Source organism: Pseudophryne corroboree, chromosome 9, assembly GCF_028390025.1.
Source record: "Pseudophryne corroboree isolate aPseCor3 chromosome 9, aPseCor3.hap2, whole genome shotgun sequence".
NCBI classification, from domain to species: domain Eukaryota; kingdom Metazoa; phylum Chordata; class Amphibia; order Anura; family Myobatrachidae; genus Pseudophryne; species Pseudophryne corroboree.
Window position 1 is genome coordinate 306,045,036 of NC_086452.1, and position 23,065 is coordinate 306,068,100.

At 44.7% G+C, this 23,065-nt stretch overlaps 1 protein-coding gene across 5 annotated transcripts in view; it reads right to left on the bottom strand.

Annotated features, from left to right (window-relative positions):
- LOC134958066 (activating transcription factor 7-interacting protein 1-like) overlaps positions 1-23,065 on the bottom strand; it is a 190,745-nt gene that overhangs the window by 95,293 nt on the left and 72,387 nt on the right. For 4 of the 5 annotated variants that reach the window (XM_063940419.1, XM_063940416.1, XM_063940417.1 and 1 more), the window contains 5 exons: positions 19,403-19,480; positions 19,128-19,273; positions 11,673-11,807; positions 11,504-11,569; positions 3,871-3,953 (listed from right to left, as the gene is read on the bottom strand). In XM_063940419.1, coding sequence (XP_063796489.1) covers positions 3,871-3,953; positions 11,504-11,569; positions 11,673-11,807; positions 19,128-19,273; positions 19,403-19,480 — 508 coding nt within the window. The remainder of the gene's footprint in view (positions 1-3,870; positions 3,954-11,503; positions 11,570-11,672; positions 11,808-19,127; positions 19,274-19,402; positions 19,481-23,065) is intronic. The other variant, XM_063940420.1, reaches the window with a different exon arrangement.

Sequence of the window (23,065 nt, forward strand, 5' to 3'; positions counted from 1 at the left end):
TTTATGAGAAAGGAGATAAAGCGGATAGGATGCTGGCATCCCGTCTCAGCGCACAACGCTCTCGGAATAATACCTGGCAGTGCACACGGCGTCAGGCGAGGTTACGTATGCCTCGGTTGCCATATACAAGGCATTTCAGGACTTTTATGCTAAACTCTATAATTTAAATTCTTCTAATCCAGGTCCTGGCCCCCTAGATGTTTTAATCTCAGAATTCCTGCGTCGGGCTAAGCTCCCTAGACTATCTGACGGTGCTTCTTTGGAGCTGAATAAAGATATAACAGATGAGGAAATTGCTGCAGTCCTGAAGACCTTTAAGTCCTCTAAGGCTCCAGGACCCGATGGCTTCTCGGCATCGTACTATAAGAAATTTGCTCCCATTCTAATCCCACATCTCAGAGTATTGTTCAATGCTGTACCACATGGCACCCCATTCCCCAGCACCATGCTGGAGGCCAGAATAATAGTTATTCACAAAGAGGGCAGGGACCCTCGAGACTGCGCCAGCTATCGGCCGATATCCCTATTGAATTTGGACATTAAGCTCTATGCCAAAATTTTTGCTACCCGTCTCAATGGTGTGCTCCCTGGCCTGATCCATTATGATCAGGTCGGTTTTATTCCTGGTCGTCAGGCCAGGGATAACACTAGACGAGCTATAGATCTGATACAACGATTGAATAGCAGACAGACCCCATCAATTGTCCTTTCACTTGACGCTAAGAAGGCGATTGACTGCATATCATGGCCCTTCTTGTTTCAGACTCTGCAGGCGTTTGGGATATCAGCTGAATTTTTGACAGGTGTTTCGGCTCTCCCCTATAGCTAAGGTTCTTACTAACGGAGTGCTGTCCGCTCCCTTTCCGTTATCTAATGGTACGAGGCAGGGCTGTCCTCTCTCCCCCCTAGTGTTTGCCATGGTCATAGAACCCCTGGCAGCTATGATAAGGAACTCTGGTGGAATTCGGGGAGTGAAGATGGGCTCGCAGGAGTTTAAGATCTTACTTTTTGCTGATGATGTACTGCTGTCCCTCACTCAGTCACAGTCTTCTCTCCCCGCCTTGTATCAGATTATAGAGGACTATGGTTCCCTATCGGGCTATAAAATCAAATTTTATCAAATCTGAAGCTATGATATTACACGTATCAGAAGATTGCAGACGCACTTTATAGTCTACCTATGACCTTCGCTGGCAAACAAACAAGATTAAGTATTTAGGCGTTTATATTACATCTCACTATAGCTCCTTATGTTCCGAAAACTTCCCACGTATGTTCACTAAGATTAAGTCTGACCTGGCGAGATGGAAGTCCCATATCATTTCCTGGCTGGGTAGTATCGTTGTTCTTAAAATGTCATGCCGCAACTTCTCTACCTCTTTCAAACTTTACCTGTCATGGTTCCAGAGAAGGTTCTTAGGGACGCCCAGGCCTCATTTGTGAAGTTTGTCTGGAATGATAAACCTCCAAGAATAACTTTTACAGTACTTCGGCTCCCTCGTTCTGAGGGTGGCCGGGGTTTCCCTGACGTTAAATTTTATTACTTGGCTAGCCACCTGAGCCAAATAGTGACTTCCTTTGTACCCCGTGGCTCTATTACCTGGGTGGCCATGGCGGCCCTTTCCTTGGGGATCCGCTCATTGGCTTCGCTCTGGGGCCTGGGCAAACCAAACCAGCTCACTCTGACGAATTCCTCTCCTTCTCTCAAATTCCATCTTTCTATCTGGCTTCACTCCCTCACGAAATATAAATTGTCCTCCCCCTGCACTCCCCTCACCCCCCTCTGGGATAGCCCTGCATTTCCCGCTGGGGTTTCATACCTTCGTTTCACTCCTTGGTATAGCGCTGGGGTTCATGTGGTACATGATCTCTATCTCCAAGATCATTGGATGACATTAGATGACATCAACTGTAAATTCTCCACTCCCCCCCCTTTTTTGAATACTACCAGATCCGACATTTCCTATTCTCCTTACCTCAATCCGACGATCAGCGGGATCCTACCCCCTTTGAATCTCTATGCATCAAAAAACCTATTTGTAGAGGGCTAATTTCACTAATATACTCCATGCTAGTTGGGGCTTCCTCGGGCCCGCAGACTCGCCATAAACGGGAGTGGGAGAGGGACTTGGGCCCCCCGCCGGACGATGCCTGTTTGGAGGAGGTGCAACAGGGCATAGCCAAAAGTTCTATCTCAACTCGACTCAAGGAAACATCCTATAAACTGTATTATAGGTGGTATTACACCCCGGATAAACTGTCTAGGATGTTCCCTTCGGCCACCCCGGTTTGCTGGCGAGGATGTGGACATCGGGGAACTCTCCTCCATATCGGGTGGACCTGTCCCCGTATAGCTCATTTCTGGAATAAGGTGCTCGACTTATTGAAATCCCTCTCTGGCCTTCCCTTAGTGTTGGACCCTTGGGTATTTTTGTTGGCACGTCCGTATCCAGATCTTGACCCGCTCCTGAATAAACTGTTTTCCCATATAGTGGTGGCCGCTAAATCCTTGATAGCCAGGAACTGGAAGTTCCCCTGCTGCCCCTACTGTCACGGCACTAAATAATTACATTTGGTTCGTTGCTAATATGGAAAGGATCACTTATTATCTGCATGACTGTCCCCACAAATTTGAACTTGTTTGGAGTCCCTGGCTGCTTAAGATGACCCCCTCTGCTTGATACTCTAACTGCCCCTCTGTTCAAGCCTTCTGGAGCTATTCGCCACACTGTTCCTGGATCCTCCCTCCGGACGCCCTCCTGCCTTCCCTAGAAGTCTCTTGGTTATGGAGTAGTAATCTGTCTACATGCCTATATGTATACTGCTATATTTATACACTGCACATTGTTACGTTTGGTATAACTTCCTCCCCATGGCTTAGATCGGCCTGGTCTGTCTCAAGTTTGCCTGTTTTTATTTTTTCTTTCCTCTCCTCCCCTCCCAATTTCTTCCTTTTCCCCTTCCTATGCTCCTCTTCGTTTCCTTCCCCCCGTTTGTTGTCCCCTCTTCTGGGACTCCCCTGCTTCTTAACTGTAAAATTTATATTTGAAAAATATCTAGGAGAACTTTCTGTACTTTTTGTCGTACATCTGAACGTATTCTGTGCACCTGTTTGTTTCTCCTAGTACAAATAAAGAGTTTAAAAAAAAATAATAACCTATTTTCACTATCGCTGCTAGTCTACGTGAAGGGGGGGGTTATGGGATCACCGCCAGCGGTGTTCGTATGCCACCCCCGAGTTCATGCCACACATAGGAACCGGGTCCCCCCCCAGTGGGGTCCCCGGTTGTCACTCACCACTCTGCCGACCTTCGGGCTCTGTACTGGGGGTGTGCGGCGTGCTGTGGGTATGTGCGTGAGAGCGCAATGTCTGCGGTACACTGACCCTCAGGACCGTTGTCCTGTCAGCGGAATCCAACTCAGCACCTCTAAACAAGGCCCGTGTCGGTCCCCCCCAGTGTCCCTCGGTGCAGATATGCTGTTGCAGCTTACCTGAAAATAACAAACAGAAACTAAACTGAAGAAAAACTCTCTGGAGCTCCAGAGTGTGCATCCTCTCCTGAGGGCACATTTTTCTAAACTGAGCTGTCAAGGAGGGCATAGAGGGGAGGAGCCAGCACACCCTGTGGAAATTTTTTTCATTGCACCGGCTCCTTTGGACCCCTTCTATACCCATTGTACTAAGGTCCCCAGTATCCCTTATGGATGATAGAGGGGGGGGGGGGGGGGGGAAGGGTCATAATGCCCTAGTGTGACAAGTAGTTGCCCGAGTAAGGTTTCTAGTATACCTCTTTCAGATACACTTTACAGTAAACCACATTTGGTCTTATAGAGTAGAAAATGATTGCAAGCTGCAGCGTTCCAGCTCACCTGTAAACCATGGCGTCCAGACTTGGAGCAGAATCACTTGCTGCAGACTTCCCTGGTGATGCTGGCTGGGTTACTGTGGTTTGCTTTTCAAATACAGAAGAAGACACACAGTTACAATTTGATAGTACTTGTGGTAAATCAGTTCTAGTACAAAAATGTAAGTTACTTGAATGGCTTCGTTTTCATTACTTTCTTCTTAGCAATGCTTTCCAGTGAAGAAGCTGTCAAACTTTCACTATACTGAACATGTTACATATGTGTTCACTTACATCTAGTCTCCCTGCATGTTAAACAGCTCTTTTAGTCACGACATACCGTGGCATGACTTGGTAGCGCTGAGCGTCTTTTCGTGCTACTTTTTCCATTAAATTGTGTCTTATTCACAAAACGATATGAATAGGTCACACAAGCGGCTTTTGCTGATTAAAATGGTATGCGGTATGCCTATATTCTGTGTGCGACAGCAGCTCTATCTGCATACGAAATGCTACGCTATAGTGTTTTCCTAGAAAACATAGCATTCCATATGCAGATACAGACACACACAGAATATAGCCATTCATATCATTTTTATCAGTAGAATCTGCTTGTTTGTCTTATTTGCACTGCGGTGGGAATAAGATGCATTTTCTGCACACAAAAAAAACCCACACCCATTGCTATTGGAGTTGCATGTGACCAGTCAACTCACTCGCGCGAAGCATCTCCCAATGCGTGGTACATTGAGGCAAGTTGTATGAGGACACATCTGTAATTACCATTACAATCCCAGTTTAACAATATTAAATACTGTTTCTCCATCCATGTGGTGTATAAAAGGGTGGCACTCGATACACCGGCTGTCGGGTTCCCGACCGTCAGGACACTGACAACTATTCTCCATCTTGGGGTGTCCACAACACTCCGGGAGGAAGACGCGCGCCACCGTGGCCACAAGGGGCTCTTTTGCGCTTGCCCCACTGCCGGCATTCCGTCGGTCGGGATCCCGGCGCCGGTATGCTGGCCAATCATAGTACACCCGTGTATAAATGCTATATTATTTCCCAAGGTGTGTCCTCACAATTTGATGCATTGCTCCCTTAAACATGTTTAAAATAAACGTATTTACTAAACATACATGTAGTACTGTATACATTTCATTCATTTTTGCTGCATGTATGTTCATCTGAAATTCCCTGGGTAGCTTTGTCATCTCTTGCTCAGCATGAATATTTACCCAAGGAATCCAAAATTGAGGCAATAAGAGGATTTTTGTGCTTAGGTGAAATACTGTACATAGATTTGTTTCCCTCTAGGGGGCATTGCAACAATGGAGGGGATTAAAAATAAAATTTTGATGCTAATCCCTGCTAAAAGAGTCTGCAGTTCACAAATTTACGGAACACCAAAGATTAGGGTAAGAGAAGAATACAAGGAGGAGAAAAACACACAAATATACATACAGAATTAAACAATAAAGGGTGAGAATGCAGTGTCCCCTAAATAAATTGATTAAATGTAAGTACAAAAATTATAATTTCTCCTTCCTTCAGTCTGGGGGACACTGCTATCATCATGAGAATATTCCAAAGCACCCCAGGGAAGGGTAAATTTAGGTAAAGCTGCGTGTAAGAATTTTCATTCAAAGCTAGCCTCTTGAGAGGCAACATGAACATGGTTATTTTTTGTAAATGTTATGGACAGAAAACCACAGGGCCGTCTGACACAGCTGCTCAGATGGGACACTATTCCTCACCACTTGCAAAGCACTGACTGATCTGGCAAAGTGATTTATTTTCCTGAACTGGTAGTACAAAATTGGAATATGCCTGCCGAACTGTAGATTTTACCCACTTGGCAACAGTTTGTTTACTTGCCAGTCAATACTGCAGAATGTACAGAACTAGAAGAGAATCTTTCATACATTTGAACATCTATCCAATTAAGCCTTTAGAGACCTGAGCATATCCACCAAAAGAAGCTGGTCTCTCTCACAAGATCCAGACCTCTTCTGAGAAAGGATAATTATACCCTGGTTAGGAAGAAACCTGGACATCCCCTTAGACTAGAAAGAAGACATGGTATATACTGTAAAACCAACCTGTCCTCGTGATATATTAGGATTAGAGACCTACAGGAAAGTTCTTGAAATTCAGACTCTTACAGTCAAACATATAGCATTTACAGAAAAAAAATATTTCCATGTCAAAATCCTTGAGTTGGATAGTTTCTAAAGACATAAAGGGAGGAAGAAGTAATGCTGAAAGAACCAATTAAGGTCTCATCGCACTGTTTGTGGAACACCAGGCAGTTAGAACATGTAACGTACCATGTCAATCTCTTCTGATAATATACACTATGTGGACAAAGGTGTTGAACACGGACAGCAAATAGATCAATGAAAATTTATTGACGTCCTTACTTTGAAGGTCTACCACGTGCAATGAATTCTGCAGACACCCTTCTTGGCAAACAGTCCACAAGTTTCTGGGCAACAAGTGGCGTTATGTTTTGCCACTTCGCCTTAAGTACAGTGACCAACTGTGGCAATGAAGAAGGTCGAGTCGGCATAGAATGCACCCGTTACTCCAATTCATCCCAGAGGTTCTCAGTGGGTTTAAGATCTGGATTCTGAGCTGGCCAGTCCATCTGGGTTAACAGATTTTCTGTATACCAGTCCAGCATCACTCTGAAAACATGACAGGTGGTATTGTCGTCCTGATAACATTTGTCATTTCCGTAGAACTGCCACAGTGTAGGGAGCACTGAGTTATCTAAAACATCTCTATACTTCTCAGATTACAACTAGTAGACCCATGTCAAACCAGCTTAAACAGGCACATATCATAATGCCACCACTTCCATGCTTTACTGTAGGTACTGTACACTCTGGCTTCAGACAGACAGACAGTCTCCTGGCAATCACCAAACCCAAACACGTCCATCTGATCTCAAAAGTGTAAATCATGATTTGTCACTCAATAACACTCGTCGCTATTGTTACACTGTTACACCAGTTTTTGCATTCTTTTCACCATCGTAAGTGCTGGGCTACATTCTTCTTTGTTATTACAGGTTTATGAGCAGCTGCTCGCCCATAATATCTATGTGCATGGGTCTCCCTACGAAGTGTTCTTATCAAAACTGGAACACTAGTGGACATTTGGAACTCATGTGCAATGGTATGCATGGGACGACCGCTGTTCTTTCGCAGCTCCCTGGTTAGAACTCTCTGATCCCTGGGTTGCAGTTTCTGAGGTTTTCCAGGGTGACTTGCATTCCTGCAATGAGCGTTCTTCTTTCACACATTAATGAAAAAAAGACACAGTGGATTTAGGAACCTACGCAACATCCACAATGCTTCTCATACTCATACCCCTGATCAAGCAAGTTTACTATGATCCCCTTTTCAAACTCGATTAGTTCCTTCTTGTAAGCCATTTTATTAGCAAGTTATCTAATCAGTGTACCGCAACCCATTTTATACCTTCACAAACACGTGTCTGCTGCAGGAACGCACCAATTCGCTTGTGCAGGGTTGTCCAATCACTTTTGTCAACATAGTATATAAACAGAACCAATAACTGTACCTATAGAGAATTAAATCTGAGGCCACTGTCAGGTCCACATAGATAAAATGTAAAATAATTAGCATTCACATCAAATACCACAAGCACTCTGTGACAGTTTCTGGCAGACATGGGCTTTCTGGCTTTTAACATGGTTCTCAGTTACTTCCACAGTCAGACATTTAAGCTTTAGGATCCTACTTTAAATGGGCATGCTAAACAAATGCAGATGAGGAGGGTCCTTGCGTATAAGCAGACCATGAGACAAAGATCCTTCCTTTGTGGAAGTTTCCACACTTGCCCTGGCACCAAGCTTAGAATGTAGCACACCAAGATGTTTTAAAAAAAATATGGAGCCACCTAGAACACCTTTTCACTTTATTTTAACATGGAGTATGGGTATTGGTGGAATCAGATACACCAACCAAACATTCCTGGTACAGTCATAGCACAGGCAGGTCTCTGGTCCTCGAACAGAACTTGTCCACTTTCTGTATGTGATAAGAAGTGATCTGTCCACCTCCACTTAACCCCACTTTTTCAACAGTAGGCCAAACACGTAAATAGAGACCCAATGTACTAACATAGTAACATAGTTGATGAGGTTGAAAAAAAAAAAAAAGACAAAATGTCCATCGAGTTCAACCTGTATTATAAAAGTTTACTTCATTAAAATGCTGCATCCTTGGATATTTTTTTCAGTTAGGAATTTATCTAATCCATTTTTAAACTTATTGACGGAGTCCACCATTACTACCTTCTCCTGCAGAGAATTCCAAATCCTTACTGCCCATACTGTGAAGAATCCTTTCCTTCGTTATGTATGATTTTTTTTCTCTTCTAACCTCAGAAGGTGTCCACATGTCCTGTGTAGCCTTTTTTTGGTAAACAAATCTAAATCCTTGTATTGTCCCTTTATGTATTTATAGATATTAATAATGTCCCCTCTCAGTCGCCTATTTTCCTTTGTCTAACCTTGTAAGTCTTTCCTGATAATCCAGTGCCTCTAACCCCTTAACCAGTTTGGTGGCTCGTCTCTGAAACCTTTTGAGTTCCAAGATATCTTTTTTATGTAGTGTGGTGCCCAGAACGGTACATAATATTCCAGGTGTGGCCGCACCAATGATTTATACAGTGGCAGGATTACCCTCTCATCCCTTGTCTCCATTCCCCGTCTTAAGCATGCTAACACCTTATTTGCTTTTGTTGCAGCACTTTGACATTGGGAACTGTAAAAAGTCTATTATCGATGAGCACACCCAAATCTTTTCCAACTACCGTTACCCTTACATTTTCCCCATTTAATTTATAGGCTGCCCGACTGTGCACAACTTTAAATTTTTCTAGATTGAACCTCATTCTCCATTTGTCTGCCCAAACCTCCAGTTTAGATAAGTAATTCCGTAGAGACTCAATATCCTTGTCTGAATTACTCAACACAGTTTAGTATCATCTGTAAAAATTGATACTGTGCTTTCGAGGCCCACTCCTATGTCATTAATAAATATGTTAAATAGCAGTGGCCCGAGTACTGAACCCTGCAATATTCCACTAAGCACTGAGGCCCATTCAGAGAACATCCTATTAATCCCCACTCGCTGTTCCCTATTGTACAGCCAATTACTCACCCAAGTACAAATAGTGTTTCCTACACCAAGCTCTATTAATTTTAAAGTTTTAGACTCTTATGTGGGACTGTGTCAAAAGCCTTAGCAAAGTCCAAAAAGACCACATCCAATGCTTTATCATGATCAATATTATCGCTCACTTTCTCGTAGAAGCTAATTAAGTTAGTTTGATATGACCTTTCCCTCACAAAACCATGCTGATTCCTATTAATAACCTTGGCGTTATCCAAGTACTCTAGTATGTTATCCCTTATTATACCTTCCAGTATTTTCTCCACTTTAGATGTCAAACGTACCATCTATAGTTACCGGGATGAGTTTTAATTCCCTTTTTAAACATTGGAACTACCTCTGCTATACAGCAGTCCTTCGGTATCATTCCTGATGACATTGACACACAGAAAATCAAATATAGGGGCCTCGATAACTCTGAGTTTAGTTCCATAAGAACCCTGTGGTGAAGTCCATCCAGCCCAGGAGATTTATTTATCTTAATGTTACTTAGTATCTCCCGGACTACTTCCTCGTTTAACCAAGTACTTAGCAATGGGTCGTTATCATAGCTTATGCTGTGCACTACTCCCTCCAACCGGTCCTCTCTAGTAAGTACTGATGAAAATAATTTATTCAGTAAATCTGCTTTTTCCCTATCATCATTAGTCAAGAGATCCAACTCGCCCTTTAATTGTCCAAAATTCTCCTTTTTTTAACTTTTTACCCTATATATACTTAAAAAAAATTTGGGGTATGTATTACTCTCCTTGGCGATTTGTTTTTCGTTTTCTATTTTGTTTCCTCTGATTTCTTTTTTTGCATTTTGTGTTACATTCCTTGTAGTACTGGAATGATTCTGCCTTCCTGTTAGACTTAAATGCTTTGAAAGCACGCCTCTTTTTATCCATTTGTTCCTTGACCTTCTTTTTAAGTCACAAATTTAATTTTTGTCTAGTATCTGGAGTTGGTAAAATAACAGATTTTCCTCCTCAAGGTTTAAACTTGACATTGTGGAAGGGATACGGAGTGAAAAACGTTACCTCACATGAGGAAAAATTATCACCTAGATTTAATCAACATATTCTTGTATGATATAAAAGTGTTTAAAAAACACTGGCAGATATAAACATTTGATAGTACATATGATCTTTTTTCACACAAACACACACCACAAACTTTCATAAGAAGACACAGAACAAACATGGGCTTAGTCACAAAAAAACTTTCAAAATAGATAAATCACAGTATTGAGCCTTTTGTGAGGCAAAATGGGACTAGAGCTTTAGCCAAGCATCATCTGCCCAGACTAACCAAAACATTGGAGATCTTTCTCACAGCATGACAGGAGTGTTAGTGAAGAAGAAAACTGGTAGTCTTTTCCTTTCTGGAGGTAAAGCCCATCAAGGATGAAGTTCCAACCACAGTGCTTCAATCTAATGGGACCTAGGTCAGGCTACTTTGTCCTAAGAAGGTACTACAATGCCTTTCATTTCTTGCAGTTAGGGTGTGCAGTCTAGGCATCCCTTCCCTATATATTCTATATTGTGTATTTATATGTACACTTGAAGGCTTGAGACCCCTTCAGCCTAGATTAGCACCGTTGCCCCACCTGTCACTGATATTAAGTAGGGAACCTAGCAATATCAGACTACACATTTTAAATAGGCACAATTAAGGTAAGACCTAAAAGTTTATATATATGTTGTGGGGTGAGTTTTAAGGTGTGGTTCCCCCTGAATTGCTTTGACTGGGCTGCTCCAAGGCATCACAATATAATACTTACTTTAGCACACCATAGTACTTTTATTGTTTCTTTTTTTATATATGAAACATTTTTCACATATTTATTTTTACCCCTGTAACACTAACACACGTAATATCTGCTCTTATCTATCCAACTTTCTCACACACTTCACTTTCCTCACTAATGTGATCCCTTGGGGTGGTTTTGGCTTGGCTGTTTTTGGGGTGTCTCACACCCTAGACTTGAACCCTTAGAATGTTAGGGACTTACCCAAGTATGAGTTTACCATGAAGTGGTGGGTAAACCTGTAATTTTGGCCAAGATTATGCAAAAAAACTCATGTTGCTAAATTTATTACTATTCTAATTAGTAATGTTTGAATAGTGCACCTGCATTCATTCTCTTTGTGTGTGGCACTACAGGTCTCAGCAAGGTAGCACCTCTCATTACTTGCAGTTAGGATGTGCAGTCTATGGACCCTTACTTATATGTCCTAAGAAGGGGTGCTATCTGACCGACTAAATACACCTGTAAAAAACAAGCGGAGGGAGCCACAAAAACAGGTCTCTTCATGACACTGCAAGAGCAGGGGGATGCACATGTACACACAATAAGATATCCTATTTTTCCCCACGACTGTCTGTATAGTACAAAACAGATTTTACAACTTAAAAATAATTGTCACATGCTCAATAATGTAACAAACAACTAGCTATTACCTCAGGTCTTTTCTTCAGGTCTTTCTTTGCAGCCCCAAAGCGTCTTGTCAGCCGGGTTATTTTAGCCTGAATTTGAAAAAAATAAATAAATTGTGATTTGCATACATGATGCACATATAGAATGTTGTACATATAGCACACACCGCTGTACATTTATAGTGCACATTACCTGCATGGAATGCAGAACAGTTTCGTGTTTTTTGCACTCAATTTTCTCCACTCGTGTTTTCAGCTCCGCAATTGCTTTGTCAAACTCTATACACTGCAAGGCACTAAGTTTTTCCTCAAACAGCTTCTGGATCACCTAACAAGAAGCATTAGCCTTTGTGTTATTACAATAAATACACTTACTGTACATGTACAGTGATATGTATATAATAAAGTTACTGCTAGGTCTGCACATTCATTTCTCCTTCAGATTGTTTTATGACTGTATTACCTTTGTCCTCAACACAATAATAGTTGAGACGTAAAGTGCAGCAAGGTTTTTAATGAAAGAAAATTCATAGAAACATGAGAGTTATGGTAAAAGGGTCCACAGGGCATACCATGGGGTTGCAGGTGGGACCCTATGGAACCTGAAGCAGAAAAAAAAAAAAAAAAAATAACAATACATAAAAGGTTGTTGAAAGAGGCATTGAAGTGAGAGGGCCCTGCTCATTAGAACATCAACATTGGTAGAAATGTGCTTTTGAATAGGTGTTGACCATTTTTCAAAAAGCCCTTCTAATTTTTCTTGTCTCCTACCTATAGTCTGCAACTACAAGGTGCTGAAGTTTGTAGAAAATTAGCACTGAATACATCCAGCACTCTTCAGAACTCATCTAGAAAGGAGACTACTGATCAGCTCTTTTGAAGCGTAGTACACTAATACCCCTTTTCCACGTACGAGCACGGGTCGCAGCCGGGAGCCTGACACGGGTGCTACCCGGCTGCGGCTTGTGCTCAGCCCCCTTTCCCATTGCGCTCACCAACCCGGCATATTGCCGAGTTGGTGACACTGCAAGTGACGCGATCATGTGATCTCCCAGCGCCACCCTTCCATACAGTGTAAACGGGAGCCATGTTGCATCGACACGGCTCCCGTTTAACACTACAACCCTACCCGGATCATTCCCGTGTCCTACCCAGGTATTTACCCGTGTAGGATTAACGGGTCACATGATCTGGGTTTTTGCGGGGGGACCCTTTCCCACTTGCAAAAAATAAGATTTTACTTACCGGTAAATCTATTTCTCGTAGTCCGTAGTGGATGCTCTGGACTCCGTAAGGACCATGGGGAATAGACGGGCTCCGCAGGAGACATGGGCACTTTAAGAAAGAATTTAGATTCTGGTGTGCTCTGGCTCCTCCCTCTATGTCCCTCCTCCAGACCTCAGTTAGAGAAACTGTGCCCGGAAGAGCTGACAGTACAAGGAAAGGATTTTGGTAATCCAGGGCAAGATACATACCAGCCACACCAATCACACCGTATAACTTGTGATAAACTTACCCAGTCAACAGTATGAACAAAAACAGAGCATCAGTACAACCCTGATGCAACTAAAACATAGCCCTTATTGCAGCAATAACTATATACAAGTATTGCAGAAGAAGTCCGCACTTGGGACGGGCGCCCAGCATCCACTACGGACTACGAGAAATAGATTTACCGGTAAGTAAAATCTTATTTTCTCTAACGTCCTAGTGGATGCTGGGGACTCCGTAAGGACCATGGGGATTATACCAAAGCTGCCAAACGGGCGGGAGAGTGCGGATGACTCTGCAGCACCGATTGAGCAAACACAAGGTCCTCCTCAGCCAGGGTATCAAACTTATAGAACTTTGCAAAAGTGTTTGAACCTGACCAAGTAGCCGCTCGGCACAGCTGTAATGCCGAGACCCCTCGGGCAGCCGCCCAAGAAGAGCCCACCTTCCTAGTGGAATGGGCCTTAACTGATTTTGGCAGCGGCAATCCAGCCGCAGAATGAGCCTGCTGAATCGTGTTACAGATCCAGCGAGCAATAGTTTGCTTTGAAGCAGGCGCCCCAAGCTTCTTGGAAGCATACAGGATAAACAAAGATTCTGTTTTCCTGACCCTAGCCGTTCTGGCTACATAAACCTTCAAAGCCCTGACCACATCAAGTAACTCGGAATCCTCCAAGTCAGTAGTAGCCACAGGCACCACAATAGGTTGGTTTATATGAAAGGATGAAACCACTTTCGGCAGAAATTGTGGGCGGGTCCGCAATTCTGCTCTATCCGCATGGAAAACCAGATAGGGGCTTTTATGTGACAAAGCCGCCAATTCTGACACACGCCTAGCCGAAGCCAAGGCTAGTAGCATGACCACCTTCCACGTGAGATATTTCAATTCCACCGTTTTGAGTGGTTCAAACCAGTGTGATTTCAGGAAACACAACACCACGTTAAGATCCCAAGGTGCCACTGGAGGCACAAAAGGGGGCTGAATATGCAGCACTCCCTTTACAAACGTCTGAACTTCAGGTAGAGAAGCCAGTTCTTTTTGAAAGAAAATGGATAGGGCCGAAATCTGGACCTTAATGGAACCCAATTTTAGGCCCAAAGTCACTCCCGACTGTAGGAAGTGAAGGAAACGGCCCAGCTGGAATTCCTCCGTAGGGGCATTCCTGGCCTCACACCAAGCAACATATTTTCGCCATACACGGTGATAATGTTGAGCCGTCACGTCCTTCCTAGCCTTTATCAGCGTAGGAATGACCTCATCCGGAATGCCTTTTTCTGCTAGGATCCGGCGTTCAACCGCCATGCCGTCAAACGCAGCCGCGGTAAGTCTTGGAACAGACAGGGCCCCTGTTGCAACAAGTCCTGTCTTAGAGGCAGAGGCCACGGGTCCTCTGTGAGCATTTCTTGCAGATCTGGATACCAAGTCCTTCTTGGCCAATCCGGAACAATGAGTATTGTTCTCACTCCTCTTTTTCTTATGATTCTCAGCACCTTGGGTATGAGAGGAAGAGGAGGAAATACATAGACCGACTGGAATACCCACGGTGACACCAGTGCGTCCACAGCTATCGCCTGAGGGTCTCATGACCTGGCGCAATACCTCTGTAGCTTTTTGTTGAGGCGGGATGCCATCACGTCCACCTGTGGCAGTTCCCACCGACTTGCAATCTGCGTGAAGACTTCTTGATGAAGTCCCCCCTCTCCCGGGTGGAGGTCGTGCCTGCTGAGGAAGTCTGCTTCCCAGCTGTCCACTGCCGGGATGAACACTGCTGACAGTGCGCTTACGTGATTCTCCGCCCAGCGAAGAATTCTGGTGGCTTCTGACTGAATCAGAACCGGTTGGTCGCGAAGCAGGGTCTCCGCTTGACGTAGGGCGTTGTATACGGCCCTTAATTCCAGGATGGTGATGTGAAGGCAAGTCTCCTGACTTGACCACAGACCTTGGAAATTCCTTCCCTGTGCGACTGCTCCCCACCCTCGGAGGCTTGCATCCGAGGTCACCAGGACCCAATCCTGAATGCCGAATCTGCGGCCCTCGAGAAGGTGAGCACTCTGCAGCCACCACAGGAGAGACACCCTGGCCCTGGGGGATAGGGTGATTAACCGATGCATCTGAAGATGTGATCCGGACTACTTGTCCAGTAAGCCCCATTGAAAAGGTCCTCGCATGGAACCTGCCGAAGGGAATGGCCTCTTATGATGCCACCATCCTTCCCAGGACTCGAGTGCAGTGATGCACTGACACCTGTTTTGGTTTTAATAGGTTCCTGACCAGTGTCATGAGCTCCTGAGCTCTCTCTATCGGGAGATAAACCCTTTTCTGCTCTGTGTCTAGAATCATGCCTAGGAAAGGCAGATGAGCTGTAGGAACCACCTGCGACTTTGGAATATTTAGAATCCAGCCGTGTTGCCGTTACACTTCCAGAGAAAGTGATACGCTGTTCAGTAACTGCTCTCTTAATCTCGCTTTTATGAGGAGATCGTCCAAGTACTGGATAATTGTGACACCTTGCTTCCGCAGGAGCACCATCATTTTCGCCATTACCTTGGTGAAGATTCTCGGGGCCGTGGGAAGACCAAACGGCAACGTCTGAAATTGGTAATGACAATCCTGTACCGCAAATCTGAGGTATGCCTGATGAGGTGGATAAATGGGGACATGAAGGTATGCATCCTTTATGTCCAGAGACACCATAAAATCTCCCCCTTTCAGACTTGCGATGACTGCTCTTAGCGATTCCATCTTGAACTTGAACCTTTTCAGGTATATGTTTAGGGATTTTAAATTCAATATGGGTCTGACCGAACCGTCCGGTTTCGGGACTACAACATGGTCGAATAATAACCCCCTCCTTGTTGAAGGAGGGGAACCTTGACCACCACCTGTTGTAGATAAAATTTGTGAATTGCAGTTAACACTATTTCCCTCTCGTGGGGGGAAGCCGGCAGGGCCGTCGGTGAGGGGCATCTCCTCAAAGTCCAGCTTGTATCCCTGAGACACAATATCAATTGCCCAGGGATCACAAGGGAGTGAACCCACTTGTGGCTGAAATTACAAAGACATGCCCCCACCGGGCCTAGCTCCGCCTGTGGAGCCCCAGCGACATGCGGTGGATTTTGTAGAGGCCGGGGAGGACTTCTGTTCCTGGGCACTAGCTGTGTTGTGCAGCTTCTTTCCTCTGCCCCAGCCTCTGGCAAGAAAGGACGCACCTCAGACTTTCTTGTTTCTTTGTAATCGAAAGGCTGCATTTGATAATGTCGTGCTTTCCTAGGCTGTGCAGGAATATAAGGCAAAAGATCAGAATTACCAGCTATAGCTGTGGAGACAAGGTCCGAGATCCCTTCTCCACACAATCCTCAGCCTTCCATATGCCTCTTAAGTCGGCATCACCTGTCCATTGCATATTCTACAGGACACGTCAAGCAGAAATCGACATAGCGTTGACTCTAGAACCCAGTAGACTAGTGTCTCTTTGGGCATGTTTTATATATATATATATATATATATATATATATATATATATATATATATATATATATATACACATACACACAATTCGTACAACCGGCACTCACACTTCTTCATATATTGCCGCGGTGCTCATTCCATAATGTACAAACGTCCGTCCAACATACGGCACTCAGCGGGCTTAGTCATCCGAAGTAAATAACAATATAGGCAGCATAAGCTTTGCAACGTTTCGGCACTTTATTTGCCTTTTTCAAGCAGCATAACCATTCCTGCTTGAAAAAGGCAAATAAAGTGCCGAAACGTTGCAAAGCTTATGCTGCCTATATTGTTATTTACTTCGGATGACTAAGCCCGCTGAGTGCCGTATGTTGGACGGACGTTTTTATATATATATATATATATATATATATATATATATATATATCTTAAGACAGCATCTTTAATATATATATATATATATATACACATACACATACTAGGGTCTCAATCTCTGCTGATAAGGTACCTGACCACGCTGCTACAGTGCTATAAACCCATGCCGACACAATCGCCGGTCTGAGTAGTGTACCAGAATGTGCACGTTATCTGCAGGATCCCTGAGGATAGCTGTTAAGTCAGGGCTACCTTTTGGGCAAACGTGACACCCTAGGGGAAGATTCCCATCGTATCCTGGCCCTAGTAGGGAAAGGATAATCCCTGAGAATTCTTTGTGGGAAACTGCAGTCTCTTGTCTGGAGATTCCCGCTCTTTTTCATCATGAGAGGAGGGAAATTTACCTCAGCTTTCTTCCCCTTAAACATGTGTACCCTTGTGTCAGGGACAGATGAGTCATCAGTGATATGCAAATCATCTTTTATTACAATAATCATATATTGAATACTTTCCTGCCATTTTGGCTGTAACTTTGCATTATCGTAGTCGACACTGGAGTCAGACTCCGTGTAGATATCAGTGTCTATTATTTATTTTGGATAGTGAGCATTGAGAGACTCTGAAGGTCTCTGCGACATAGGGACAGACATGGGTAGGTTCCCTGTCTGTTCTCTAATCTTTTGTGCAATAATTTCACCTTAGCACTTAATTACACATATCCAAACAGGTGTCGGCGTTGTCGACGGAGACACCCCTCACACACACATTTGCTCCATCTTCTCCTTAGGGGAGCCTTTTACCTCAGACATGTCGACACACACGTACCGACACACCACACACTCAGGGAATGCTCATCTGAAGACAATTCCCCCACAAGGCCCTTTGGAGAGACAGAGAGAGAGTATGCCAGCACACACCCCAGCACTATTAACCCAGGAATAACACAGTAACTTAATGTTAACCCAGTAGCTGCTGTTTATATTGATTTTTGCGCCTAATTATGTGCCCCCCTCTCTTTTTACCCTCTTCTACCGTGTATCTGCAGGGGAGAGGCTGGGGAGCTTCCTCTCAGCGGTGCTGTGGAGAAAAAACATGGTGCTGAGGAAGAAGCCCCGCCCCCTCGACGGCGGGCTTCTGTCCCGCTTAAATATATATTTTCTTGGCGGGGGCTCATACATATATACAGTGCCCAATTGCTGCCCAGGGCTCCCCCCCTGCGCCCTTACAGTGACCGGAGTATGTGAGGTGTGTGTGGGAGCAATGGCGCACAGCTGCAGTGCTGTGTGTGTGCGCTACCTCAGTGAAGACCGGAGTCTTCTGCCGCCGATTTCAAAGTCTTCTTGCTTCTCATGCTCACCCGGCTTCTGTCTTCCGGCTCTGCGAGGGGGACGGCGGCGCGGCTCCGGAATCGGACGACGAGGGCGAGATCCTGTGTACGATCCCTCTGGAGCTAATGGTGTCCAGTAGCCTAAGAAGCAGGACCTATCTTCAGAGAGTAGGGCTGCTTCTCTCCCCTCTGTCCCACGATACAGGGAGTCTGTTGCCAGCAGAGCTCCCTGAAAATAAAAAACCTAACAAAATACTTTCTTACAGCAAGCTCCGGAGAGCTCACTGAACAGCACCCAGCTCGCCCGGGCACAGATTCAAACTGAGGTCTGGAGGAGGGGCATAGAGGGAGGAGCCAGAGCACACCAGAATCTAAATTCTTTCTTAAAGTGCCCATGTCTCCTGCGGAGCCCGTCTATTCCCCATGGTCCTTACGGAGTCCCCAGCATCCACTAGGACGTTACAGAAAACAGGGGCGCGCATTTACCCGTGTTTTTTGAGCTAGTGGAAAAGGGGTATAATTCAGTACTCCCAGTCTGAGCTGCAGAACTGCATGATGTCTGCTGGTGATTTAATTACTTCTGTCTCGCAAAGCTCTCATCTAAAGTGAAAGGGAGCTATTCAGTTGTTTTAGGCGACCAGACTGCACTTATCGCAGATTTCGCCTGGCACCCACTACTTAAAATAGGGCTGTGGGCTGGGCATGGCTAATCCCATTGATTTGGGTGTGGCTAATCATGTGCATTTGGGCTCGAGAATGTGGGGATGGTCACGTGAAAAAATGTAATAGCTCCTAGCCACTTTAGATGGAAGCAATAGACAACTGAATCACCTAAAAAGAGTCTGATACTAATACTGTATGGCAACTGTATATCAATACTCTAAATATATGCATGCTATGTCAGCTTATCCACTATATTCAGTTTTAAAAATGTATTGTACTGTGATACATAATTCGTACATTATTTATCACTTAACAAAACTTACTTTCTGCAGTTTCTTGTTTAGGTCATCTCCTGCTGTGATCTTAACCTGTAACTCTGCTTCATACTCTTCACCCTCAAACCGCCTCCGTTTGGAGCTCTGGCTGTCTAAGTCCTCAGATTTAGAACGCTTCCGTCGGAAAGTCTCAGCTGTAGAGGCAAACATGCAGTGAATCTGAATACAATTTAGAATATGCTATTTAATATACATAAGAAAGGAAACTTGAAATTTTCAGTAGAGGAAAACAAGTGATTTTAAGAAAACTTAAGTAACTTTACTTTTCTCAACTTGAGGCTCTTCTGCATTTTCCTGTTCTTTATTTTGTTCGGGTTTTTCTGTGATAACTTCATTTGTATCTACAACATTGAAAAAATAGGATTTTAATTACCTACCGGCAAATCCTTTTCTCATAGTCCGTAGAGGATACTGGGGTTCCATTTAGTACCATGGGGTATAGACGGGTCCACTAGGAGCCATGGGCACTTTAAGAATTTGATAGTGTGGGCTGGCTCCTCCCTCTATGCCCCTCCTACCAGACTCATTCTAGGAAACTGTGCCCGAGGAGACAGAGAGAAGGATAGATAAAGATAGTGGTGAGATTCCGAACCAGCACATACAAACAGAGGAAAGCTATGTTAACCCAACTTTAAACAGGAACAGCAACAGCTGAACCAACAATACTTAAGGTTGACCAAGAAAGGTTGGCGATTCCGCACCAGTCTTACACAATTCAGTGTGTATTTAGGTCCCATTAAAACAAGCATTGCTTGTACTGGTAAGGCATAAGATAGATGTATGACGACTGTGCCTACATCTCTATGCCAGTCTATTTTGGGTATAGACCAAACCAGAACATACCTTACATTTTACCCTACCAATGTGTTTGTTTTGCTTATGCTTTGCTTTCGTTTTTGTGTACCAACTCCATGGGGAGAATATGAGTGGATACTGAACTTATTTTAATAATTTAAAATAAACGTTATGTTTTAATACTGTCATAATAACTTTAACAAGAGTGCACCCAAACAAGAGTCTTCTTTTACCATTCTGTTCCAACAATACTTAACCAAGTAACTGTGCAGGAAGAACGAAGTACCGGGCGGGTGCCCAGTATCCTCTACGGACTACGAGAAAAGGATTTACCAGTAGGTAATTAAAATCCTATTTTCTCTTACGTCCTAGAGGATACTGGGGTTCCATTTAGTACCATGGGGATGTAACAAAGCTCCCAAACTGGGTGGGAGAGTGCTGAGGTTCCTGCAGAACTGATTGGCCTCTGAGGACCTTCAGTTTGGTCAAAGTATCAAACTTGTAGAATTTAGCAAACTTGTTCGAACCAGACCAAGTAGCCGCTCGGCAGAGCTGTAAAGCCGAGACACCCCGGGTAGCCGCTCAGGAAGAACCCACCGACCTAGTAGAGTGGGCCTGTACAGATTTTGGAACAGGCAAACCTGCCGTGGAATAAGCATGCTGGATACTGAGCCTGATCCAGCGTGGAATTGTCTGCTTTGAAGCAGGACACACAATTTTATTGGGATCATATAGAACGAACAGCGAGTCGGATTTGCTGTGACGAGCAGTCCTCTTTACATATACCTGCAAAGCCCTCACAGCATCCAAAGACTTTGAAGTAGTGGAAGTGTCGGTGATAACCGGAACCACAATAAATTGGTTGATGTGAAACGCTGACACCACTTTCAGAAGAAATTGTTGATGAGTTCTGAGTTCAGCTCTGTCCTCATGGACAATTAAATAGGGGCTCTTGTGAGACAACGCCCCCGCTTCGACACACGTCTTGCTGAAGCCAAGGCCAATAGTGTGAAGGTCTTCCACATAAGATATTTTATGTCCACCTCCTGTAATGGTTCAAACCAGTCCGATTGGAGGAACCGCAGCACCAAATTGAGATCCCAAGGTGCCGTGGGAGGCACAAAGGGAGGTTGGATGTGCAGAACACCTTTCAAAAACATCTGGACCTCAGTGAGAGAAGCCAATTGTTTCTGAAAGAAAATGGGCAAGGCCAAAATCTGGACTTTTATGGAGCACAGACGTAGGCCCACATCCACACCTGCCTGCAGAAAAAGCAGGAGACATCCCAGGTGAAATACCACCGCAGAATAAGTTCTGCTCTCATACCAAGAGACGTATTTCTTCCAAATACGGTGGTAATGTTTAGATGTTACCCCTTTCCTGGCTTGGATCATAGTCGGGATAACTTTGTTAGGGATCCCTATTCTGGCTAGAATCAGCCGATCAACTTCCATGCCATCAAACGTAGCCGCGCTAAGTCTTGATAGACGAACGGGCCCTGTTGCAGAAGATCCTCGGGTAGAGGTAGAGGCCACGGATCTTCGAGGAGCATCTCCAGAAGGTCCACGTACCAGGACCTTCTTCGCCAGTCCGGAGCAATGAGTATTGCTTGAACCTATTCCCTTTTTATTCTTTTGAGATTTCTTGGGATCAGATGAAGTGAAGGAAACGCGTACACCATTTGATAGACCCATGGAGTCGTCAGAGCGTCTACCGCCACTGCCTGCGGGTCTCTCTGCCTGGAACAATACCACTTGAGCTTCTTGTTGAGACGAGAGGCCATCATGTCAATCTGTGAATATCCCCACCGACGTGTCAAGCACCTGAACACTTCCGGGTAAAGGACCCACTCCCCTGGGTGCAGGTCGTGTCTGCTGAGGAAGTCTGCTTCGGAGTTGTCTACTCCCGGAATGAAGACCGCTGACAACGCCACATCATTTTTTTCTGCCCAGATAAGAATTCTTGACACCTCTGACATTGCTGCTCTGCTTTTCGTTCCAACCTGTCGGTTTATGTACGTCGCTGGCGTTACATTGTCTGACTGGACTTGAATGGCCCGATTCTGAAGAAGATAAGAAGCCTGCAGAAGGGCATTGTATATGGCCGTGAGTTACAGAATATTGATTGGAAGGACAACTTCCTGACTTGACCATCTTACTTGAAACTGCACCCCCTGGGTAACTGCTCCCCAACCTCAGAGGCTTGCGTCCGTGGTTAACAGGATCCAGTCCTGAATTCCGAACCTCCGACCCTCGACAAGGTATGAGGTCTGTAGCCACCACGGAAGGGAGATCCTGGCTTTTGGTGACAGACGAATCCTCTGGTGCATGTGAAGATGCGATCCGGACCATTTGTCCAACAGATCAAGCTGGAAGGGTCTTGCGTGAAACCTTCCATATTGAAGCGCCTCGTAAGAGGCCACCATTTACCCCAGAAGGCGAATGCATAGATACACCGATATCCAGGTTGGCTTCAGGACATCCCGAACCATCGACTGGATTACCAATGCCTTTTCCAATGGAAGGAACACTTTCTGCGACTCCGTGTCCAGTATCATTCCCAGGAATGGGAGCCTCCGTGTTGGCTCTAGGTGAGATTTCAGAAGGTTCAGAATCCACCTGTGATCCTAGAGAAGTTTGGTTGAGAGGCCAATGCTGTCCAGCAACCTCTCCCTGGATGGCGCCTTTATCAGAAGATCGTCCAGGTACGGAATTATGTTCACTCCCTGCTTGCAGAGTATAAACATCATCTCTGCCATCACTTTGGTGAACACCCTCGGTGCCATGGAGAGACCAAATGGCAGGGCCTGGAACTGGTAGTGACAGTCCTGTACTGCAAACCGTAGATAAGCCTGATGAGGCGGCCAGATTAGAATGTGAAGGTACGCATCCTTGACATCCAGAGACACATGGAATTCCCCTTCCTCCAGACCTAAGATCACCGCTCTCAGAAACTCCATCTTGAACTTGAACACTGAACGGGTTCAAGGACTTGAGGTTCAGAATTGGACGTACCAAACCGTCCGGTTTCGGTACTACAAACAAGTTGGAATAGTACCCCTTGTTGTGTAGATGAGGTGGAACTGGAACAATGACTTGAGCCTGTACCAGTTTTTGAATGGCCTGCTGTAG